The following is a 20,312-nucleotide window of genomic DNA, read 5'->3' on the forward strand; positions in this document are numbered from 1 at the left end:
ACACAATAAAATAGTTTACACCTTCATACAGCTTGTCCCACATACAAAACTGGCCTTTCATGCTACAGTGAGGGTGGGATTGGTGTGGGGTTTAGGGTGTCTGTGGGTGGAGGTTGAGCATTTATTTGAATTCCCTATGACTGAAACAGTATCACAATAGTAATACAAAATAAAATAATTCTAATAATAATAATAATGATAATAACAATAATATCATTAATATTAGCAGTGGGAGTCAAGCAGGAGGCTCCACCAGGATCCATGAGAACCCGAACCACAACTGGAAGCTGGTTCCACAGGAGAGGAGCTTGGTAACTGAAGGCTCTGGCTCCTGTTCTACTTTTAGAGACTATAGGAACCACAAGTAGCCCAGCATTCAGAGAACGTAGTGTTCTAGAGGGGTAATAGGGTACTATGAGCTCTTTAAGATATGAAGGGGCCTGACCATGAAGAGCTTTATAGGTGAGGGAGCCAGTGCAGAGAAGCTAGTAGGGGAGGGCGGGGTAAGATGAGCCATTTTTCATATTTAGGATCACTACATCAAGGCAATCATAGTTTTGTCGCTAACTAATATATCTGCATATATATCTGCATATATTTCAGGATGTTGTGCATCCCTTCAAACAAACAGAATGAGTGTAAACAAAACTGCTTCGATAATATAGCATGTTCAATTTACCCCGTGTATGGGGTAAATTGAGCTGTATGCTGGATCTGATTAATCTGCAAGGAGTACGTGAAAGTATTAAACACGACATTTCCTCTTGCCAATAGAGGGCGCTATGGGTATGACTGAATATTTGCATGTAGATGTGTTCAGGGTGGGACTCCTATCAGACGTGCATTTTGGTTAAGATTGGAGAACAACGCTCAAGTTGTAAGAACTACCTGTTTCCTGTAAAAAAAAAAATGAAATCACACTACACACTACTTTGATTACTTGAAAACTTTAATTAAAGATGCTGACATAAAAAAAATGCCCTGATACACTTTGCGAAACATCACAAAAGAATATTTGAATTCTTCAGATTTTAAATGAAATCAGCATAGGTAAAAATAACAGAGTTCAGGTACCTGTGTGTGGGTTGTAGGCCTTTCCAATGTTTGTAGGGTAAGGTGATCAGATATCTGAAATGAAAATCGGGGACATTTTCAATGCGGCGGTGAAAAATCATTAAATATTATCATTATGAACTAAAAAACGGGGAGTAGTACTTTTTCATGTATTTTAACCAGCTTTTATTACACAAGAGATAGAGACAGATAGAGGTAGAGGTGTGGTTACAGAAACTGCACATGGTTGGCGTTGCCTGTGTGTGATGGTGGGACACAGTGGGATATCTTTTCATGGGGTCCAAAATCCCTGGTGGCGCCCCTGCAAAGGGTTAATAAATCAGTCTCTTTTCTCTTCTCCTTTAATGCTTTTCTTTTCTTCACCCTTCTTTTTTCTCTCCTTAGCTTCACTCTGTTGTTTACTTCCTTATTTCTGCCTTTTCACACTATTCTCCCGCTCTTTTCCTCTTCTCTCCTTCACTCTTTACTATCAGTATATACTATACTTGTCTTCTCCCTAATCTACAACAGAGCAACATAGAGATAATATTGTCATCTCATGGTAATCTAATATAACAAGTTATACCTTTACTAACAACAGTGACATACAAAACAGTGACGGAGGGCATCAGCTAATCAGATGGTCTGCATTTATAACTACTACAGTCATTGGTTACCCACACAGCACTGTCTGGTGCCAGCCCGACACAAAATACAGCAGTTAGCCTAACACACACACACACACACACACACACACACACACACACACACACACACAACTATCAACCATTGACTTATTATTCATTAATTTATTATTTTAACAGAGTCTCAGGTCCCTATGCCTACAGGAAAATCATATGCTACCAAAGCAGTCCTCTACCTCCCCCTCTTCCAAAACAGAGCCACATACAATGTCATCACCTGGTAATCTCATGCTAACGTTAATGTTACAGCTTCACTAATGACAGATATGAAAACAGTGTCATAATGTTAACGTTCACTGACTTTTATAACGTTACGTTAGGTCTTCAGTTCAGATAAACAATCATACTTTAACGTTACATCACTTCACACACACACACACACACACACACACACACACACACACACACACACACACACTCACTCACAGCCAAGTCTACTGCCAGTTCACACAAAATAAATAAGTTCATACACAACATAACATTTATCGCGGCCGCTGCTCTCCTTTTCTTTCCTTTTTGCCGCCTCTAGATTGTTGTTGACGCTGCTGCGTCTGTACGTCATACGATGTCTTCTCTGGCGATGCGTTAAATGGCTATCATAATAACTGGTGTTTGAGTCTGCGCGCATTTTTCCCCCATTCAGTGTCAAAATCGGGGACATTTTCGGGGACAGCTTTGACCGGGGACAGGTCACCCAAAACGGGGACTGTTTCCCGGAAATCGGGGACGTCTGGTCATCTAATTGTAGGGACATGTTTGAAGATCAGAGTAGTGAGTCTGGGAAAAGGTCCTGCCTGTCTGTATATTCACCAATTTATTAGGGCCCGAGCACTGACCTGTTGTAATTGGAAGGATTCTTATTATTTTAGTAACAAATGAATTGCATATATGGAGGCTTTACCGTGCTCGAAAACTCATGAAACGTGGCGCACGTGTCCGTCGTGGCGGAAAATTTCGTATTTTCTAGGGTTCCCCTATAAGCATGGCAAAATGGCCCCTCAGGGGCCCATAAACTGTACCACCCGGGGCCCCTTTCACCGCTATGCACAAAAATCGGCACACGCGTAGATCTTATCCAGACGTACAAAAAAATCCAGTGGCGGCCATATCCCAAACCCAATAGGAAGTTGCCCATTTTGGATTAAGCAGCCATTTTTGACGATTTGCACACATTGCATTTGAACGAACTCCTCCTAGGGAATTGATCAGATTGACTTCAGATTTGGACACAGCCATTCACGATTAAAAGTTGTGCTATTTACGACACTCCGTCGAGCCCGTGGCGTGCAATTTCAACAACTCGCCATGAAAGAGGGATTTGTCATAACTTAAGTGTACATGATCCGATCACAACGAAACTTCAAATGTTTGATAAGAGTCCCGCCCTTAACACATCTATGTGATAATGTCACTAATAGTGAGAGCGCCACCTGGTGGTGAAAGGAAATGTCATTTTTATACTTTTATGTATATCTTCCAGCAGATTGACCAGATCCAGGCCCGATCCAGTCCCGTTCATCGCTGCACTTTTTAAATGTCTTTTTGCCCTTTTTGTCATAAGGACAGGATAGGACAAATACCAGGCTGGCTGCAGATGGTCCTCTGTGCAAATGACCAGCCAGACAAAGCTGCAGCTGTGGCTTAGAGGCAGAGCGGAGCGGGTCGTCCACTAATTGGAAGGTTTTTGGTTCCAAAAAACAAACAAACTGCGTCCTCATATGGGGACAAAGTTTTATAGCAAAAAAGGCCTAATGTCCTCATATGACCCTCAAGGACATAATTTTTTGTGAAAACTACAAATTATTCAGAAACAATGCTTGTTTTTATGTCTATCAGGTCCTACTAATCCAAAATAGCTAGGAGAAATTGTTAATGCACCCCAAACAAAGGTCAGGTCTCAGGAGGGTAAAAGCGCATTGACTGGTCGGAAGACTAGAAAGGCGTTATACAAGTACAGGTCCATTTAGTTGCAGGGTCTTATTGCTCCTCCAGCTTTAATAAATGTTTTTTGTTTCCACTCAAATTGAAAATGCACATGAGAACGAGTGACTGAAGAGTCATTTCTCACATGGTTTAACTTCAATCACTGTTTGATCCACTGTTTCACTTATAAAGAAAGAAAAAAAGCCGTCACTCAGTTTATGTCATAACTTTCAGCCTAACAATGGATTCAAGTGAGCTTTTGAATTGTAAATGAGTTGATTCCGATGTTTGACTAAACAGGAAAATCTTCCGAGGGGATTTAAATACCTCACGTTCCTGTGATATAAAACATCCTGACATTGAAAAGGTTACAACAGTCGCTGTGGGTTCAGTTGTTGGAAGCATGCAGACCAAAGGTTTTTACTGTGAGTATCTTTGAATGATCTTTGAATTGTTTGTCAGTTTATCTCACATTAGTTTCCAGATCCAAAAGAAAAACTGAAGGTATTAATATTTTATTAGATTGGCTTCACCAGACTGTTGCTGTTACTGTTGCTGTTACCTTTTGTGAAGAGTTTGATTCGTTTATTTTCAACACTGCTGACACAAGACTGTCAGTTTGTTTATTTATATGAGATACTTCACAACTAAAAACTGACAAATGGATTAAAAACAGACCAGAAAAGTAAAGCTGTGATTAAAAGTTAAAACAACAATCTGAAAGAAACAATACAATTAGACAAAGGCGACAGATGTCTGTATGTTTCTGTTGTCACAGTATGAAATCTGATTGCGGCTCGTAAATACTTTATTGACCAGCAGGCGGGATTATCAAGCTACTGAGCTGCAGATTTAATAATTATTGTATCATCTCAACATTGTCAGACAGAAGAAACACAGGTTAAGTAGGTCTATTGGCTTTAAAATACAAACTCCTGTTTGGGACCAACTTCTGAGGAAATAACAACTCTTTTTGAACCTGTTTCTTATTATAAAAATTACATTTTGAATCTAAAACATCCTCCAGATATTTAAAATGTAGCAGCAGACCGACTGGAACCAGTCTCCTTAAACAAACACATGCAGACAATTGTTTTACTCTTTATATGCAATGAGGAACACTCAACTATTCAGGGATAATTTAACATAGCATCCAGGGATTTTCCAGCTCTATCATGTTGCCTAGTTACTATAACACACACATTTGCATCATCTGCATACATTTGTGTTTGAACATCCGACCAGGAGATTGTGATCACATCGAACAATAAAGGGCGGAACAATGATGTTAGATTATCTTCTAACTTTGTGAACTTAGTGACTGAATTGACTAATTAATGATTAAGATCCCCATGTATAATGTGTTTCTGGGAATGAATATGTACGAGATCCGGAGGTCAGGACCATCGTCAGGATATAAGGACACACACACAGTATTTATGAGATAATAGTAGGAAGGATGGAGTGAAACAAATATCAGGATGTTTCTGATTGACTTTTGTTTTTCTTTTAAAAGGTATTTTGTTCCAGTTGTGGCTTCTCCAGAGCAGAGCAGGTAACAAAACGTTTAAATAGAGGGAATAACAACCATATTTTAACTTGAATGAGGAACAGTCAAATATTCCAGGATAATTTAACATAGCATCCATGAATTTTCCATGTTGCCTACTTCCAATAACACATTTGCATCATCTGCATACATTTGTATTTGAGCATCCGGCCAGGAGGTTTCACTCACATCGAACAATAAAAGGTGGAACAATGATGTTAGATTATAGTCCAATCTTATGGGAACTTGCAGTTCTTTCTGTTATGTAATGACAAAGGTTCTGAGTTCTGAAAAGTTTTAGCTAGTATATTACCATGTTTGAGGAGAAAAACCTCTGCTGAGTATTAAATATAACTAGTATTTAAAAATGTTTATATGCATCTGTGCACATAAAGCACCAGATTCTTGATTCATACATTAAACATTATGCATGTTTAATGTAGTTAAAATTGGATAAATGCAAAGGCAGATGGAATCTGGATGAAGACAATCAGACATTTCAAAATATGAAAAGTTGGAGATGGAAGGTTTTTGCAACTATTCATGTTTGTTTGTTTATTTGCTTGTTTGTTTGTTTGTTTGTTTGTTTGTCGCCACCAAGTTGCCTCTTCTTTGGTAAATGTGGCCCCAAGTGGAACAGCAACTCAGTCATCCACAGCCAGTGGTGGTTATCCTTATAAGGCAATCGATGGGAATAGAGACCCGGTGTATTCCCACGGATCCTGCAGCCATACAGGCGGTGGGTTTAGCAACTGGTGGAGTTTACTCCTGCCCGGGCTGTACAAGGTTGCACGTATTTCCATCACCAACAGATATGAAATACCTGAAAGGATCAATAACGCCAAGATCCTCATTGGGAATTCTCTAGAGAACAACGGCAACAACAACCCGAGGTAATCCTGTTTGTTTTTGTTTTGTAAACGTCCCAATTTACAGGTTTGACTTTGACCTACTGAGCTTCCATACACAATGTGATTATTTAACACTGATAGAAAGCAGTAAGTGTAAGTGATTGATTGTCTAACTGCTCCAGTTTCTCGCCCCGTCATACTTTATGGACTTCATGCACCAGACTTGTCGTAATAAACCAGAATTATTCTTTCATGTTTGTCTCTTTCTCAGCTGCGCTGTTATTTCCTCCATTCCTGGCGGAGCTACCAGCACCTTCCAGTGTGGAGGGATGATCGGTCGGTTGGTCAACGTGTACGTCTACCGCACAAACCCTGAAGCTTACCTGACACTATGTGAGCTGGAAGTGTACGGAGGTTAGTCAATCAGAACTTAAATTTGAACTCAAATGAGAAATAAGCAGCTCGGCTCTTTGCTGCAGAATCTCCAAACCGGACTTTTGTTGCTCACATTTTCCAGAGCTGCTTCCTCCGGCGCCCACGTTCAGTGCAGTGGTGATGGGTAGGAACGTAGCGGTGGTGGAGAGGAGGCTGTGTTGGTCGGATGCTCTGCTGTACTGCAGAGACTTCCACTGGGACCTGCTCAGCATTCGCAGTGCAGAGGAGCAGATGGAGGTGGAAGCGGCGCTCACAACCGCCTCCTTCAACCTCACCAGACATGTTTGGTTGGGACTGCGCAGGTACTCTTAATAACAACGTCCATCTCACCAAGAGTGTTGCACTTTTACTTTTTAGATTTTATAAGTTGTCTCCTTTACCAAAGTGAGTTTATGTTGAACGTTGAATTAAAACCACATCAAATACAGATGTAAACTGTGTCTGGCTCTGCAGAGGCTCGTATAGAAGCCCAGTTCCACCAAGAAAAGAAAAATTAAATATATGTAGTTATAATAAAAATGAAAATATTCACTGACTTAATATCTCATAATTTTGATTTACCATATTTTTATTTTTTTATTGTGCTTGACTTTCCTGTTTCGGTTTCCCAAAATTATGACATAATATTCATAAAATGTAGTAAATATATATATTTTATAGTTTGCAGTCTCCATAAACCTTTCTGTTACAGCTGCCGACATTCATTGACAAGCAGAAACTCAACTATCAGTGGATCCCTTTTAGGTATCTGATGGGGGACACGTGGTTTTGGATGTCTGGAGCTCCCATGAGCTACAACCTCTTGGACAGAAAGCTCTGGCAAGAAAGCAGTCCCTGTGGCGGCATCGACACCGGCGCTCCCTTCCACTGGAGGGATATTCCATGTGGGGATCATCTTCACTTCATCTGTTTGAAAGGTGAGAGATCCAGTCCCATTTGTTTACCTACTGGGCTGAAGTTCATGCATCAAACAAAGTGTCCTGATATTGTGAGGGGACATTGTGTAATAAGGAAAACTGGAATATGAAACCACACTCATGTATCCCCGAGCTGCTAGCCTGAAGCAGATATGAGGAGCGGGTTGCAGAGCTCTGGTAATTCCTCCACAACCCCAGATATTTCCTTTCTGCCCAAAATTCAGACTTCAGCCTCTCAGACTAGCAGTTTTTTTCTGCAGCCTGTGAATCCACAAACAGCTGGCCTAAACTGATAGAGACACAATCTTTTACATCTTCTTTTTAAACTTCTGTTATTTAGAGACACAGATCTTCTGTGTGTGCATCTTGTGTGGAACGAGCATGGTTTCTTTTTCATCCAGCACATATCCAGTCACTACAGCTTGTGGTAGATACAAAGTATGATCTTGTCTCTCTGTATGGTTTTATTCAAGTCATCCATGACTGGACGCAACCGTCACACACTCTCGTATGTGGAAGTCTGAAAGAGCCGAGATTGGAAGAAGCAGTATGGTTTTCTCTGTGTTGGAGCGTCACTCTAACAGTTACACAGTAAACAGACAGATAGTGTGGGATGATGAGTCCTCGGCTGTTTACTTGGACATAGACTGTAGTTAGAAACAGGGTTAAAGGTTATATGCATATAATAGCCTCTCTTACAGTTGTGTCTGCTTTTACAATGACCATCTTCATTAGTCCTCTGCCTACTATCTACCATTAAAATGCAGTTTTCCAGCTGGAGAATGTAAGTGTTTCTATCTTCCAAGCTAGCTCGCTGCTTGCTGAATGCATGATTAAAAGTAATATTGTAACTGTAATATTATTAAGAGTAATGTGTTACTGCCCAAAATTGAATATTAATCTGCTTTACAATGAATAGTCTGTGTCCCCCCCCCGTGTCCTTACAGATATTCAGAGCGAGACGAGAGGAGTGGAGTTTTTCAGCAGCACCAGAATGAAATCACCATGAAGAGAAACTCAGTTCACATCTTCAGAGTGTGTGTGTGTGTGTGTGTGTGTGTGTGTGTGTGTGCATCATATCACATCAGTGTACCGTGGCTTTACTGCTTTATTCTGTTTTATTGATATCTTAGTGATGTTTCTGATCCAAAGGGGGCCAAAAGGTTACAGAGGTTTTGAAACTCTTCCTGTTTCTGTCTCTTCCTCACAACTCTATTTACATATTATTATTATATTTACATGTTTCAGTGTGTCTGTGACTAAAAGATAAACTGCTTTACAATAGTTTAATAATGCATATTATTTGCTATCTACATGCACATTGGATTATTTTCTAGGGTTACAGCAGTCAAACTCTTCACCCTCATATCAGCTCCTCTTGTAAAAGTGAAACATATTCACAATAATAAACAATAAATCTGACCACGTGGTACTTCAAGATTCAATTTATTGTCCTCCAAGGGGGAAATTCATCTCCACATCACTGCACCATACAGTCAACAGAGAAACACGCCATCCACAATCAACAAATCCACAAAAAACAAACAAACAAATAGTACATGACAGGTGGACCGTACACTCAGCACCTCCAGTAATGTCCAGTTTCATTGTGGTTGCAATGCGTGAAATGGCCCTGTTGTCCAAGTATGTTTATTTAAAACTAAGCATAGAAACAATTCCAGGGCTAGTGTAGAATAAATACAGTTTTAATTGAATATCTGTAACCTGAAATACATTCAACCTCAGTGAAGAGTCACACAGAGCTAAAGCAGGGTCCAAACAGCAGACACACACACACACACGCACACACACGCACACACACACACACACACACACACACACACACACACACACACACACACACACAGGATTCCCGGGAGTGGCAGGGAAATACATTTACTGCCCAGCTAAGGTCCTTGCATCATACATAGATATGACAAAAGGGGGATGGAGAGAGAGAGGGTGGACGGCAGAAAGACAATCATTCTACAGTAGCCCTAAAGGTACAGACAGGACACTGGCTCCATAGAGCCTTTCACATGTTTCTCTGCCACCAGAGTTTCTGGGGAGGGGGGGGGAGAAGTGAGTGAGTTGCAGAGTCAGCTGTTATTTTCTTGTATATATTTATTTATTTTTTCTGGATTATTGGCTTTGTGTAGAAATATAAAAGTTACTCCCCGTCGGGGAATCGAACCCCGGTCTTCCGCGTGACAGGCGGAGATACTGTCCACTATACTAACGAGGAAGGCTGTAATGCCTCATGTGACCACCTGTCATAAACCCATTGGCTGTACCAGAGCCATTGAGCAATAGAGTCGCGACAGGAAGCTAATATCTACTATATATAACTATATCTACATTATATAAGGATATATACTATATAATTACTATATTAAGGAAGGAATATTATTTCCAACCTCAGATAATGACTAATATAATCTTTATGACTTTCAGATACAGAAAGAGACAGCTGACTATCAGTGACTGCGCCACAATATCATTAAAAAGGGAATATTAATACACATCACATCTACACATAAATCTCATCAATGTATGAATCTATATGTTAATTCAATTTTCGTCTCTTCAATATGAACTTATTTTAATAAGAATACATGTTAATGTATTAATTAAATGTCTCTCACCCAGCTTGCCCTCCACATACGATGGCAAAGTGAAGCTGTCTGCCTAGAGCTATGGTACTGAGAAGCCCATTTAGATTTTGTGTATTCCAAGACTTGTTGAGTGGTTAATCGTAAAAAAGAAAACAAATTGGGTGTATTACATAAGGCACCGTCATCATAATACACAGTATAAAAAAGTGGCAATGAAAAATCCCGGGGTAGAGGGGCCCACGCCGATACTCTTTCAGGGGGCCCAGAATTCCTAGCAACTGCCCTGATCACATCTACACATAAAACTCATCTATGTATGTATGTATAGGTTAATTCAAATATAAACACTTTTGTCTTTTCAGTATGAACTTATTCTAATAAGAATACATTTAAATGTATTAATTAAATGTCTAATAAAGAAAAATGAACAGCAGGTCAAGCAGGTCAGAGAAAGGAGTGTCTTTGGGGTTTTGGAGTAACAACACAAGATATTTAAAGACATCAGAAAATAAAGTTAATAATAAAATAGAAAATAATCTGCAGATTAATCAATAAGGAAAATAATGGTTAGTTAAAGCACTACAACAGTGTTCATTGTTCAAACGCTAACCCTCCGGGACTAGAAAACCTAACCTCAACCATCATAACTATTGTGTATATACACATCTAACTTAACCACACTACAACCATATAAACCATATACAACAGCATTAAAACTCTTTTGAATCCACAGGCGCAGCTCGGGACGCCGGCTTCCCCTCGCTCTATCCTCTGTAACTTTTAATAACTATATCTATGTGCAGTTGCAGGACCAGCCTAACATTACATTAACGCTGCTCCTCTGGGGGAATCACATTAACTCCCTGTCTCTATTGTAAATCCAGGCTGTGACTCCGCCCCTATTCTGTTCCCCCTCACACCCCCTCCTCACATAGGCCCATTCAAATTATAGGTGGGTCCTCAGCTGTGGGCCAATCAGGAGAGAGGTGGGGCCCAGATTGGAGGGAAATATAGGGCCCTCCTTCACTCCGGAGCCTGTTTCCCCACAGGATCCCTCTGAGGAAGCAGCAGCTGGTGAGAAACGTTAGGAAACGTCTGTTTTTTAACCTTTAATAAAGTCTGTTTTAAATTTCTCTCAGACCCACTGATAAGTTTATTAAAAGTTAAGTTTTAACGCCCGAGGAGCACCACCTAGTACACCAGAGACCCCAGGAATTACAACACTAGACGCTATGGAGGGGGACGGAGGAGGACGGAGGAGGATGGAGGGGGATGGAGGCTGCAGCAGATGGAATCAGGTGGGTGACTACCTCATCTCCAGGAAGCCTGCTCCACCAGTGGCGTCAGAGGGTGACAATATTGTCGGCTTTGATCGCAGGGCCAAAACCACCTGGAGTCAGATCTGGGAGAGCAGGGCTGCCTACATTTTAGGACATAAGTGCATCAAAAACAGCACGATGTACAACCTGCAGCAGTTCATCCTCAAGCAGGAAAGGGCTGAGTCCTGTCCACCACCTGCAGAAGGCTCCACCACATCTACTGCCTCCTTCAACATCAGGCACTCTAGGTCAGTTCACAACAATATTCAAACACTGATTTCATGATTATTGAATGTACCTAACACACAATGGATGTTTTGTTTAATCTCCTAGTGATGGAGGAGGACAAGGAGAGAGACAGATGTTGAACCTGTCTCCATCTAAATTTGACACTGTACTAAGTAGGTGGATCTAGTTTCATAAAGCGTGAAACATAAAAATACTTACTCTTACTGTACGTGATAAAATGTGACCTGTGCTTTCAGGTCCGCCAGCAGCAGTCCAGAGAAGAGCAGCTGTGTCTCCACCAACAGGTTTTTCTTCATTAGTGCGGACGGAGGATTCTGTTTACACCAGAATCCACCTGCCGTTACTATCTTCTGTCAACTAGTTTGTTATTTTGGCCGTGTTCTGGTCTGTCCTGATGTTTGTGTTCTCTTGCTCTCCCACTAACCAAAGGAATTAACATGTCAACGATGATGGTAAGTGTTTTGTGTTATATGCATGCTTTATATAAGCTGTCATTCAAGGATTTAGCATGTAAAATACCACAGAGGCTTGGATACAGGTTCACATGCCACATCTTTGATTGACCAGTGATATTCTTACTATATACTGATATTGTTTCTGTGTTTTACCTGTTTTCAAATGCTTAAAAGATTTGTGTTTTTACATTTCAAATAAATAGCAATTCACAATTTAATGAAAATGTTTAGTCTGTACTACCAGTTAGCTGCAAAGACAACAGGGTAAAGTCAGATTGCGAAGCATAACAAACTTGAGTGTGTGAGGAAAATGACAGATTGTTTTTACAGCTCACAGGACGAAGCCACCGGCTACTGTTTCTAGACCTGCAGAGCCGGATGACCCCACTGTGACTGCTGCGTCTATGAAAGGTTATTATATTTGTTTCCTTCCCATGTCATTCAGATTGCATGACATTTATGTGTTTTCCTTTTAATCCCATAGCCACAGCGAAGGCCCTGTTGCCGGTCCCTCCCCAGCTGCTCGCCATTGCCCCAGAGCTCGGGATAAAAGAGCAGGAGCCCCATGTGTTGAAACAAAGTATGACAGTAGTGCTCTTATACCTCCAGTGAATCTCACATAAATATCAGTTTCTTTCTGATTAATCACATTTTCATTATGTTATATATATATAGTGCTCATGTGTTACTGTAAGAAATGTAATAATGATCTGTTGTAATGATATATTAAGCACATGTTGCCAACACTTTCCTGTTTGTATCTCACCATCCTAGATACATCATCCCCACAGAGTATTGCCCCTGTGGAAGCACAGGGAGACACTGTCCATGATGAAGGTAAGAATTTGTGACACTGGTTTAACCATGTCATTGATATAGAGCTCGATTTTATTTCCTTGTACTCTGAATATACTGTAGTTTTTGATGTGTTTGTGTTTTACAGCTCCACCATGTCCAGCGCCTCCTGTCAGGCAGCCAGCAGCCCCAGTCCCAGGCCACGATCAGGATGTTGCACAGTGGAACTGCTCCCATCAGCAGAAGATATGGATGAAGACTGAGCTCGAGACATTGGGTCTGTGGCCAGAGTCACGTCCAGTAAGTCACCCAATGAACATGATTTCCCTGTGGCGCTGTCCACCTCAGCCTGAGCTCATAGACTCAATTACTGAGCTGCCTTCGCCCAAATATTTTCAGCTCCACCCATTCTTCATCTGGAAGCATTCAATCATGGAAAGGGTGAGGAATAATTCTGTCCTGCCCTGTCTTCATGGTTGTCCAAACCCTCAGGTAGCTTCTTCTGGTGTTGGAAGGCCCAGAGTAATCATTGGCACCAGTGGTCAGTACTATCTTTTGGCTTCACGGCTCACCTGTAAAGCCTGTAAGAGGTACTGGCATGCTGACAAACCCCAATGGCTGGAGATGTTGCCAAAGCGCTTTAACAACATTGTGCCAGCCTTCCTGACGCACAAAAAAGCCATCTGCAAATCTGTGATGGATGAGCTGAGACGCAGTGGCAGATCTCCAGAGGACATGTCCAAGCAGCTGACAGAGGCAGTCCATCTTAAATATGAGAGAGCTCATCTGGCCTACCTGCTGAGTGTGCAGAACATCAGGGATGCTGAGGAAGGAGTCTACGGCCAGAGAACCACCACTGGGCACCTCAGAGAAGCAGACACTCCAGTTTCATTCGGTGGGTATTCAGATGCTGATGGCTGGCGGGGAGTGTCTCTTTCTTCACACTACCTGGTCAACTGCCTGGTCCAGGAGTATCAGAGGCAGGAGCAGCTCCTCACACTACTGCTGCAGGGGACCTTTGGACAGGCACTGAGGTCGGATCACACTCGGAAAGTGGCAAGGAAGGTCGTGCTGTCGTCTGGCACCATGTCTTCCTACGCCATCATGAACGAGAACTGGATGATCCTGAGCTGGGTGATGCTGCAGTCAGAGAGTGATCGGTCCCTTTATCCGGTGTATGAGAACTAAGACTAACATACATTTGTCTTATTTCATCCGTTTATTCTATTTTGCACAGTTTATTGTGTCATCTGACTAATCTGAGATACAAATATAAAGAAATAGAATAGAAAGATATCGTTTTTAAAATATTGTAAATAGATTAACAGTCTTATAGTGTATCATCAAGTCTCAAGTATTTTTCAACTGTAATGAAATGTTAGGGACTGCTGTGCTGCCTTCAAGGTCCCGGACCCCAGAGCTCAGGAACACCTGTCATGGGACTGCTGGAAGACCACAGAGGTTATTATCACAGAGGCCACCTCTGGAAACCGAAAGACATTTGCATAAAGTTAGACTCGTTTCATTGTATGCGCTGGTTTACCAGAGAGTGTGTGTCAGAGCATCATCCTCTGTACAACTCTTTCTGCCAGCTCCTCTCTGCAGCCTTTCTCGTTGTGGACCAGGGGGATCTCGAGAGGCTGAAGGACGCTTACATCTTCTGTGGAAGACTTCCTGCTAATCCAACCAAGCAGCACACGAGAGATCACTGCAGGACAAAGGTGCCACAGCCCAGAGAACTGCTGCAGAGAGTGGAAGACGTCCTCCATCACTTCCACCAGGCAAAGGATGTGAATGGTGTGCTCCTGTTTAAGGCCTGGCCCGGGGTGGGGGAGGGGATCCTCTACAGGTAAGGTGGCACCTTACAGCTTAACTACACCAAGGGCGAAGGAGCGGCTGTACCTGTTTGGATCCCTGTTAGAGGCACATCTAAGCAGGAGGGCTTCCACTGTCACCAGGCCCAGTGGGTGACAGGCAACCGGGTGTCCACTGAGCTCTTCCAGGCCCAGGCCATGACTGGAATTGTGCGCTGGAACTTTCCACTGAAGCAGCCTGATGTGGAGCTGCCAGCTGTGTTTGACCCTGCGCTCATTTGGGATCTGAACGCAGCCTGTAAAGGGTGACAGGGGTGCCAACATACCCAACCCTGCACATATCGAACAGGGACACAAGGGAGAGATTCGATTTGCAGTATGTGGAGCCAGGCTGTCGTCCTGTTGTGTTAAACTGGGACAAACACAAGACACAGCACAACCTCTCTGCTGCTGTAGCCGTGGAGACACAGCTGCACTCCTCTGCCCAGGATGGAGTGCATAACATTTCTGCTGCTGTCGCGGGCACAGACTCTCAGGTAATCCAGATGAATCACACACTGTCAATTTCCAACCCACTGACAGACTGACTGACTCAATCATTATATTTGATGCTGTATTTCAGGAGACCAGTGATGGCGCTGCCCAGGACGACCCAGTGGGAGCAGTGCCGATCCTCTGTTTCCAGCCACTGATACCAGCATCTGCCACAGCCAAAGAGGAGACTCACTCTTTGATGGATACAGGTTACCCACCTACCATTCCTCCTGCACAACAGTTAACTGTTCATTTCATATTTAAAACAGCTTCACACATGGCTACTATATACAATTAGCTTGTAATAATAATAAAAACAATATAATAAACATGTGCTTTTTCCTATTCCTTAGACTTGCCAGGGGTAGCACCACTTCCCATATCCTCCTCTCCTCGAGCTGCCCGCACTGGACCCATAAAGACGCGAGGCCTGGTTCAAGTCCTGGACCACGGCCGGTGGACGACCCCCATGAGAGCAGCCATTGATGGGCTTCTGGCTAAACACCATGGAGCCAAAGATATCCTGAAGAGGGTGGATGCAGAATATGCTGCCATGGTGCAGAGAGCATGCACTGACCCCAACAGCCTCCTTCATCCTACCACAGGCCAACCTATCTCCAGATATGTAAAGCATCTGGCCAAGCTCAAGAACACCAGCTCCTCTCTCAACACCAGCCCAGAGAAGGTTTTGGAGACTCAGCAGCTGTGGCAGAGTTTGACCACAGGCAGCCAAACAGTCAGTTTACCAGTCACAACCCTGCCTCCTGCGACCATCAACCCTCCAGCTGTGGCTCCCCCCGGAGGAGTCACTGAGCCGGGCCACAGTGGAGAAGATCGTGACAGAGATCCTGGAAAAACAACAGCAACAACAACAGCAGAAGAAAAAGGTGACCAGAAATTGTTTATCCTGTGGTCAGCCAAAGTCCAGGTACCTTGGCGATGGATCCTCTGTTCACTTTTTTTCCCAGTCCACTGAGGTAAAGTATTTTTACTGCTCCACACGGGTCTTTAAAATGTATGGAGATAAAGGCCTCAAAGACCACAGGATGTCTTTTGAGGACTTTGCTGCCTCCCCATTTTCTGACCGGGAGCTTGAGGCTGCAAAACAGAGGAGTGCAGCGTGGAAGAAGGTGGCAGAGGAGAGGACAAAGAGGAAGTCTGCAGTGCAGCTTCCAACAGGTCGCCTGTGCAGATTCTGTCACCAGCCACTGAAGCAGGGTCCTGGCAGCCCTCATGTCCATGCCTGTTTCCCTGACATCCCAGGGAAATACATATACTGTCCCTCCAGAGTGTTGTCCCTTTACAAGGACAGGCGCATGGCAAAGGAGATGACCTGGATGGAGTTCCAGAAGTCTGACTTTTTTGAGGCAGAAAGGGACCGATGGGTTTCAGAAAAAAGGAGTTGAGGAGAGACTAATGGAGACTAATAGTTTCATAATATTGTATATATGTTTACACTTTTTACTAAATATATTCTGTACATTTTTATTGTTCCTTTGTTTACATGTTTACATATTATTTATCTTCAATGTCAGCTTTGATTTTGTGTGTTTAATTATTCAGCTCGTGTGTATGTACAATAAAATATCATGAAAACATGACTGACTTTCTTTACTTGACAGGGTTAGAAATAGTGATGGAAAATTAAATAATAATAACAAACATTTATATTCATATGCTGTATGCTTCCCTAATAAAGGTCCATCATGCATACAATAGTTGCATCATATTTGGAGATTAGTACCTTATTTGCACAATTATTATAATTATTATTATAAAATTGTCTTATCTATATTTTTCTATACTTAACTTTATTCACCAATTTACCTGAGCAGATTCCTTTCATTAAAGGGCAGCAACTTGTTTCTGGATTATTTGCTTTGTGAAGCCCATTGTGGTGTGTTTCATGCATAATTTATATAATATATATATTGTTTGTGATTATTTTTCTCTTTTATTATTATTAAGTTCAATTCAAACTTTTCAAGAAACAGTAAGTAAAAGTAGAATTATTATCTATCCTTTAATAACAAGGTCTTATTATCATATTATCCTCAAAGATGAATTATTTCCACATTTGTCCAAAAAGTGATTAAAGTCAGATTATAGTTGACATCTACACATGCTGCAGAAAAATATTCTAAATCAAATTAAGGGTTTGGTTTGTTTGGGTAACGTGGGATTCGAACCGCGTCCTCTGGGAGACGCTCCTGCTCGACAAAGAAATCCTCTACACCTATCCGCGGCTGGCCCCAGCATGGAAAAAGCATTTAGTTTCTTTCCTGTGAGGATGGAAGTTGTTTTCCGTAAAGGAACGTCGAGGTTCTCTGTGTCAGGATCCAACTGAAGCAGCTTCTGAAGGACAGCCCTTCTCTGCAGGACGAGTCTGCAGCTCTAAAGGAGGACACAGTTAATCTAAATGTCCTGACTGTGGTCCGTCAGAGAGGAGGGGGTGCCACAGACAACACAGGGGTGCTGCGGGGGGATTACATCTTGCAGTTTGGCAAATACAAGGGGAAAACCTTCAGGTGGCTGTTGGAAAATGATGAAGGCTATACAAGCCACCTCATCAAGCACACCCAGAGGGAGGAGGCTGCCGGAGTGCACACGACCGAGGGCACAGCGGGGCCAGCATGGCATCTTTTGTGGGTTATGCCCGGAGCTTTGGTGAAATCCAGTCTCTCTTGTCTTACGAACTGGGAAAACCCAAAGCTCGAGCAGCCTCAGAGGACGACCAGCTGGTTGGTTTGGCTGTCGACCCAAGGGCACCTGGAGGGAGGTGTGGGACAGGAGGGCTGGCGGCTACGCAGCCTTCATCATTAGAACAAAGTGTTTTCCAGGGACTCAGATGTACAGACTGCGGCGGTACCTGATGGGGAGACAGTCTGCATCGGTCTCCTCTCCATCAGTTCTTTCCTGATGAAGCCATCTTTATACCTATATTCGTTTATATCAAAATACAACTCATGTAACATGTGCTTTTTACCATATACGGATATTGCATACTATGACTGGGGTGTTCCTCCATAGACTTAACTGTAATGCACCAATTCACCAGGCAGATTCCTTGTATGTGAAACCAACTTGGCATTAAACCTGATTCTGATTCTGACACTTTCATTATCAGACTGCCATTTGGTTCTGGATTATTGGCTTTGTGTAGAAATATAAAAGTTACTCCCCGTCGGGGAATCGAACCCCGGTCTTCCGCGTGACAGGCGGAGATACTGTCCACTATACTAACGAGGAAGGCTGTAGGATGTCATGTGACCACTTCCGCTAAAAAACATGTAGAGCCATTGCGCAATACCGTTATGACAGGAAGCTAATTCTCTCTCTCTCTCTCTCTCTACATTATATAAGTGCTATATTTAGGAAGGAATCTAAACATCAACATCTTCTATGTAAGTTATGTCTCTATATGTTAATTCAAATATAAACATTTTTGTCTTTTCAGTATGAACTTATTTTAATAAGAATACATTCAAATGTATTAATTAAATGTCTAAAAATGCAGAGCAGGTCAAGCAGGTCGGAGAAAGGAGTGTCTGTGTGGTTTTGGAGTAACATAAGAAAATAAAGTAAATCATAAAATAGAAAATAATCAGCAGATAAATCAACAAGGAAAATAATGGTTAATTAAATCACTACAACAGTGTTCACTGTCACAGCCAAGAAATGTAATTAGACTTTAGTTATTATAATTATTAAATAGAAAAAGTTACTCCCCGTCGGGGAATCGAACCCCGGTCTTCCGCGTGACAGGCGGAGATACTGTCCACTATACTAACGAGGAAGGCTGTAGAAAATCATGTGACCACTTCTACTAAATCATGGACAACATACATAAATTCAAAAATAAAAAGATTAAATTCTTAAATTTCCTTACATCGGTCTTCAGTTGCTTGTACTCAGACACATTTTCGGCTTTTATAAACTTAAAAGTAAAACAGAAAATAAAATAAAGGTACATTTACTGCTATAGATTAAACCAGAGGTCAGCTGACTGAGACACTGGGTGGCGTTATCGACCTCTGCCTGAGCTCATGCACCAACACAGCTGATAGCAATCAGCAGAGGTCTGAACTAATTAGTGGAAACAGCTGTAGCTTATTTCTTATGGCCTTCAATAGTTTTTTCCTTTGTCATTTTAATTTATTGCATATTGCTTTTTTTATGGGTTGGAATTTAAGTTGAAAGTTATGTTACATTTTACATTTTAAAATTATAAACCACTGTGTTTCTTACTGTACACAAACCTCTTGAACTGAATCTTGAATATAACAATTTCTTTATCTGTGTAGTTGAAGCCGGAGCACACGATCACGGAGGCTGAGGATATGTCTCAGACCTGACCTCCGACCGGGCACCTGGGGTGCGGGCATCAAGACAAAGGACGCCAACAGACTGAACAAACTCATTAAGAAGGCTGAGTCTGTTGTTGGCTCCAAGCTTGTCACCCTGGAGGAGGTGGTGGAGGAGAGGATGCTGGCAAAACTGCTGGCAATCATGGACAATCCCTCCCACCCCCTCCACACAACACTGGACAAGCTAAAGACTCATTCAACCACGCTGCTCTAAAGCAACGATACAGGAGATCGTTCCTCCCCACTGTAATAAGACTTTTTAAAAATACCTGACTTTTAACTCAGCTGCTATGACGTTATAATTTCCCTTCGGGGATAAATGAAGTATTTTCTATTCTATTGGTTAATCCTGAGCTTGAGGCTGCAAAACAAAGGGCTGCAACGTGGAAGAAGGTTTTGATATAAAAATACAAAGAAATTGCCAGCTGTGTTCGACTGTGCTCATTTGTGAACTCAACGCAGGCTGTCAAAGGGTGACAGACCCAACGTTTCCGTCCCAGACCTTCAGCAGGCAAACAGTTTGTGAGAGTGAGCATCTTAAATAGGGAGTGGCTACAGGTGTGCAAGCAATCACTCATTAAGGACAGCAACGTGACTCCTGAACACCCAGGTGAAGCTGGAAGAGTCGACCATAGTACCATAAATACGTAATACAACTAAATATCAATCAACAAACAATATAAAAGAGATAAATATGAACATAAACATTAGATAAATGAAGATAATAACATA

The 20,312-nt window shown here is 42.1% G+C and overlaps 1 protein-coding gene, 1 long non-coding RNA gene and 3 other non-coding genes across 5 annotated transcripts; 2 read left to right on the forward strand and 3 right to left on the reverse strand.

The window, feature by feature from the left end:
• Positions 1-4,066: 4,066 nt before the first annotated feature.
• LOC127363905 (uncharacterized) lies at positions 4,067-5,935 on the forward strand. Its single transcript, XR_007884955.1, has 3 exons — positions 4,067-4,105; positions 5,197-5,235; positions 5,831-5,935. It is a non-coding gene; the product is annotated as an uncharacterized LOC127363905 (long non-coding RNA).
• A 3,670-nt stretch (positions 5,936-9,605) lies between these two features.
• Positions 9,606-9,677, reverse strand: trnad-guc (transfer RNA aspartic acid (anticodon GUC)). The gene has a single exon. It is a non-coding gene; the product is annotated as a tRNA-Asp (tRNA).
• A 1,816-nt stretch (positions 9,678-11,493) lies between these two features.
• On the forward strand, positions 11,494-16,840 carry LOC127363872 (uncharacterized). The gene is made up of 7 exons (XM_051400850.1): positions 11,494-11,614; positions 12,401-12,481; positions 12,555-12,650; positions 12,845-12,907; positions 13,014-15,215; positions 15,302-15,422; positions 15,567-16,840. Exons 2-5 carry the CDS (start codon positions 12,475-12,477, stop codon positions 14,051-14,053), a joined length of 1,206 nt encoding a protein of 401 aa, XP_051256810.1. The 5' UTR covers positions 11,494-11,614; positions 12,401-12,474; the 3' UTR covers positions 14,054-15,215; positions 15,302-15,422; positions 15,567-16,840.
• Positions 16,841-18,390: 1,550 nt separating this feature from the next.
• Positions 18,391-18,462, reverse strand: trnad-guc (transfer RNA aspartic acid (anticodon GUC)). Its single transcript has one exon. It is a non-coding gene; the product is annotated as a tRNA-Asp (tRNA).
• A 475-nt stretch (positions 18,463-18,937) lies between these two features.
• trnad-guc (transfer RNA aspartic acid (anticodon GUC)) lies at positions 18,938-19,009 on the reverse strand. Its single transcript has one exon. It is a non-coding gene; the product is annotated as a tRNA-Asp (tRNA).
• Positions 19,010-20,312: the final 1,303 nt, after the last annotated feature.

The sequence above is a fragment of the Dicentrarchus labrax genome, unplaced genomic scaffold, assembly GCF_905237075.1.
Source record: "Dicentrarchus labrax unplaced genomic scaffold, dlabrax2021, whole genome shotgun sequence".
NCBI classification, from domain to species: domain Eukaryota; kingdom Metazoa; phylum Chordata; class Actinopteri; family Moronidae; genus Dicentrarchus; species Dicentrarchus labrax.

Bases quoted from the DNA above. Each gene is read 5' to 3' on its own strand.
- LOC127363872 (XM_051400850.1), top strand. The intron at 12,651-12,844 runs GTATGACAGTAG...TCACCATCCTAG, and splicing joins GCCCCATGTGTTGAAACAAA to ATACATCATCCCCACAGAGT. The intron at 12,908-13,013 runs GTAAGAATTTGT...TGTGTTTTACAG, and splicing joins AGACACTGTCCATGATGAAG to CTCCACCATGTCCAGCGCCT.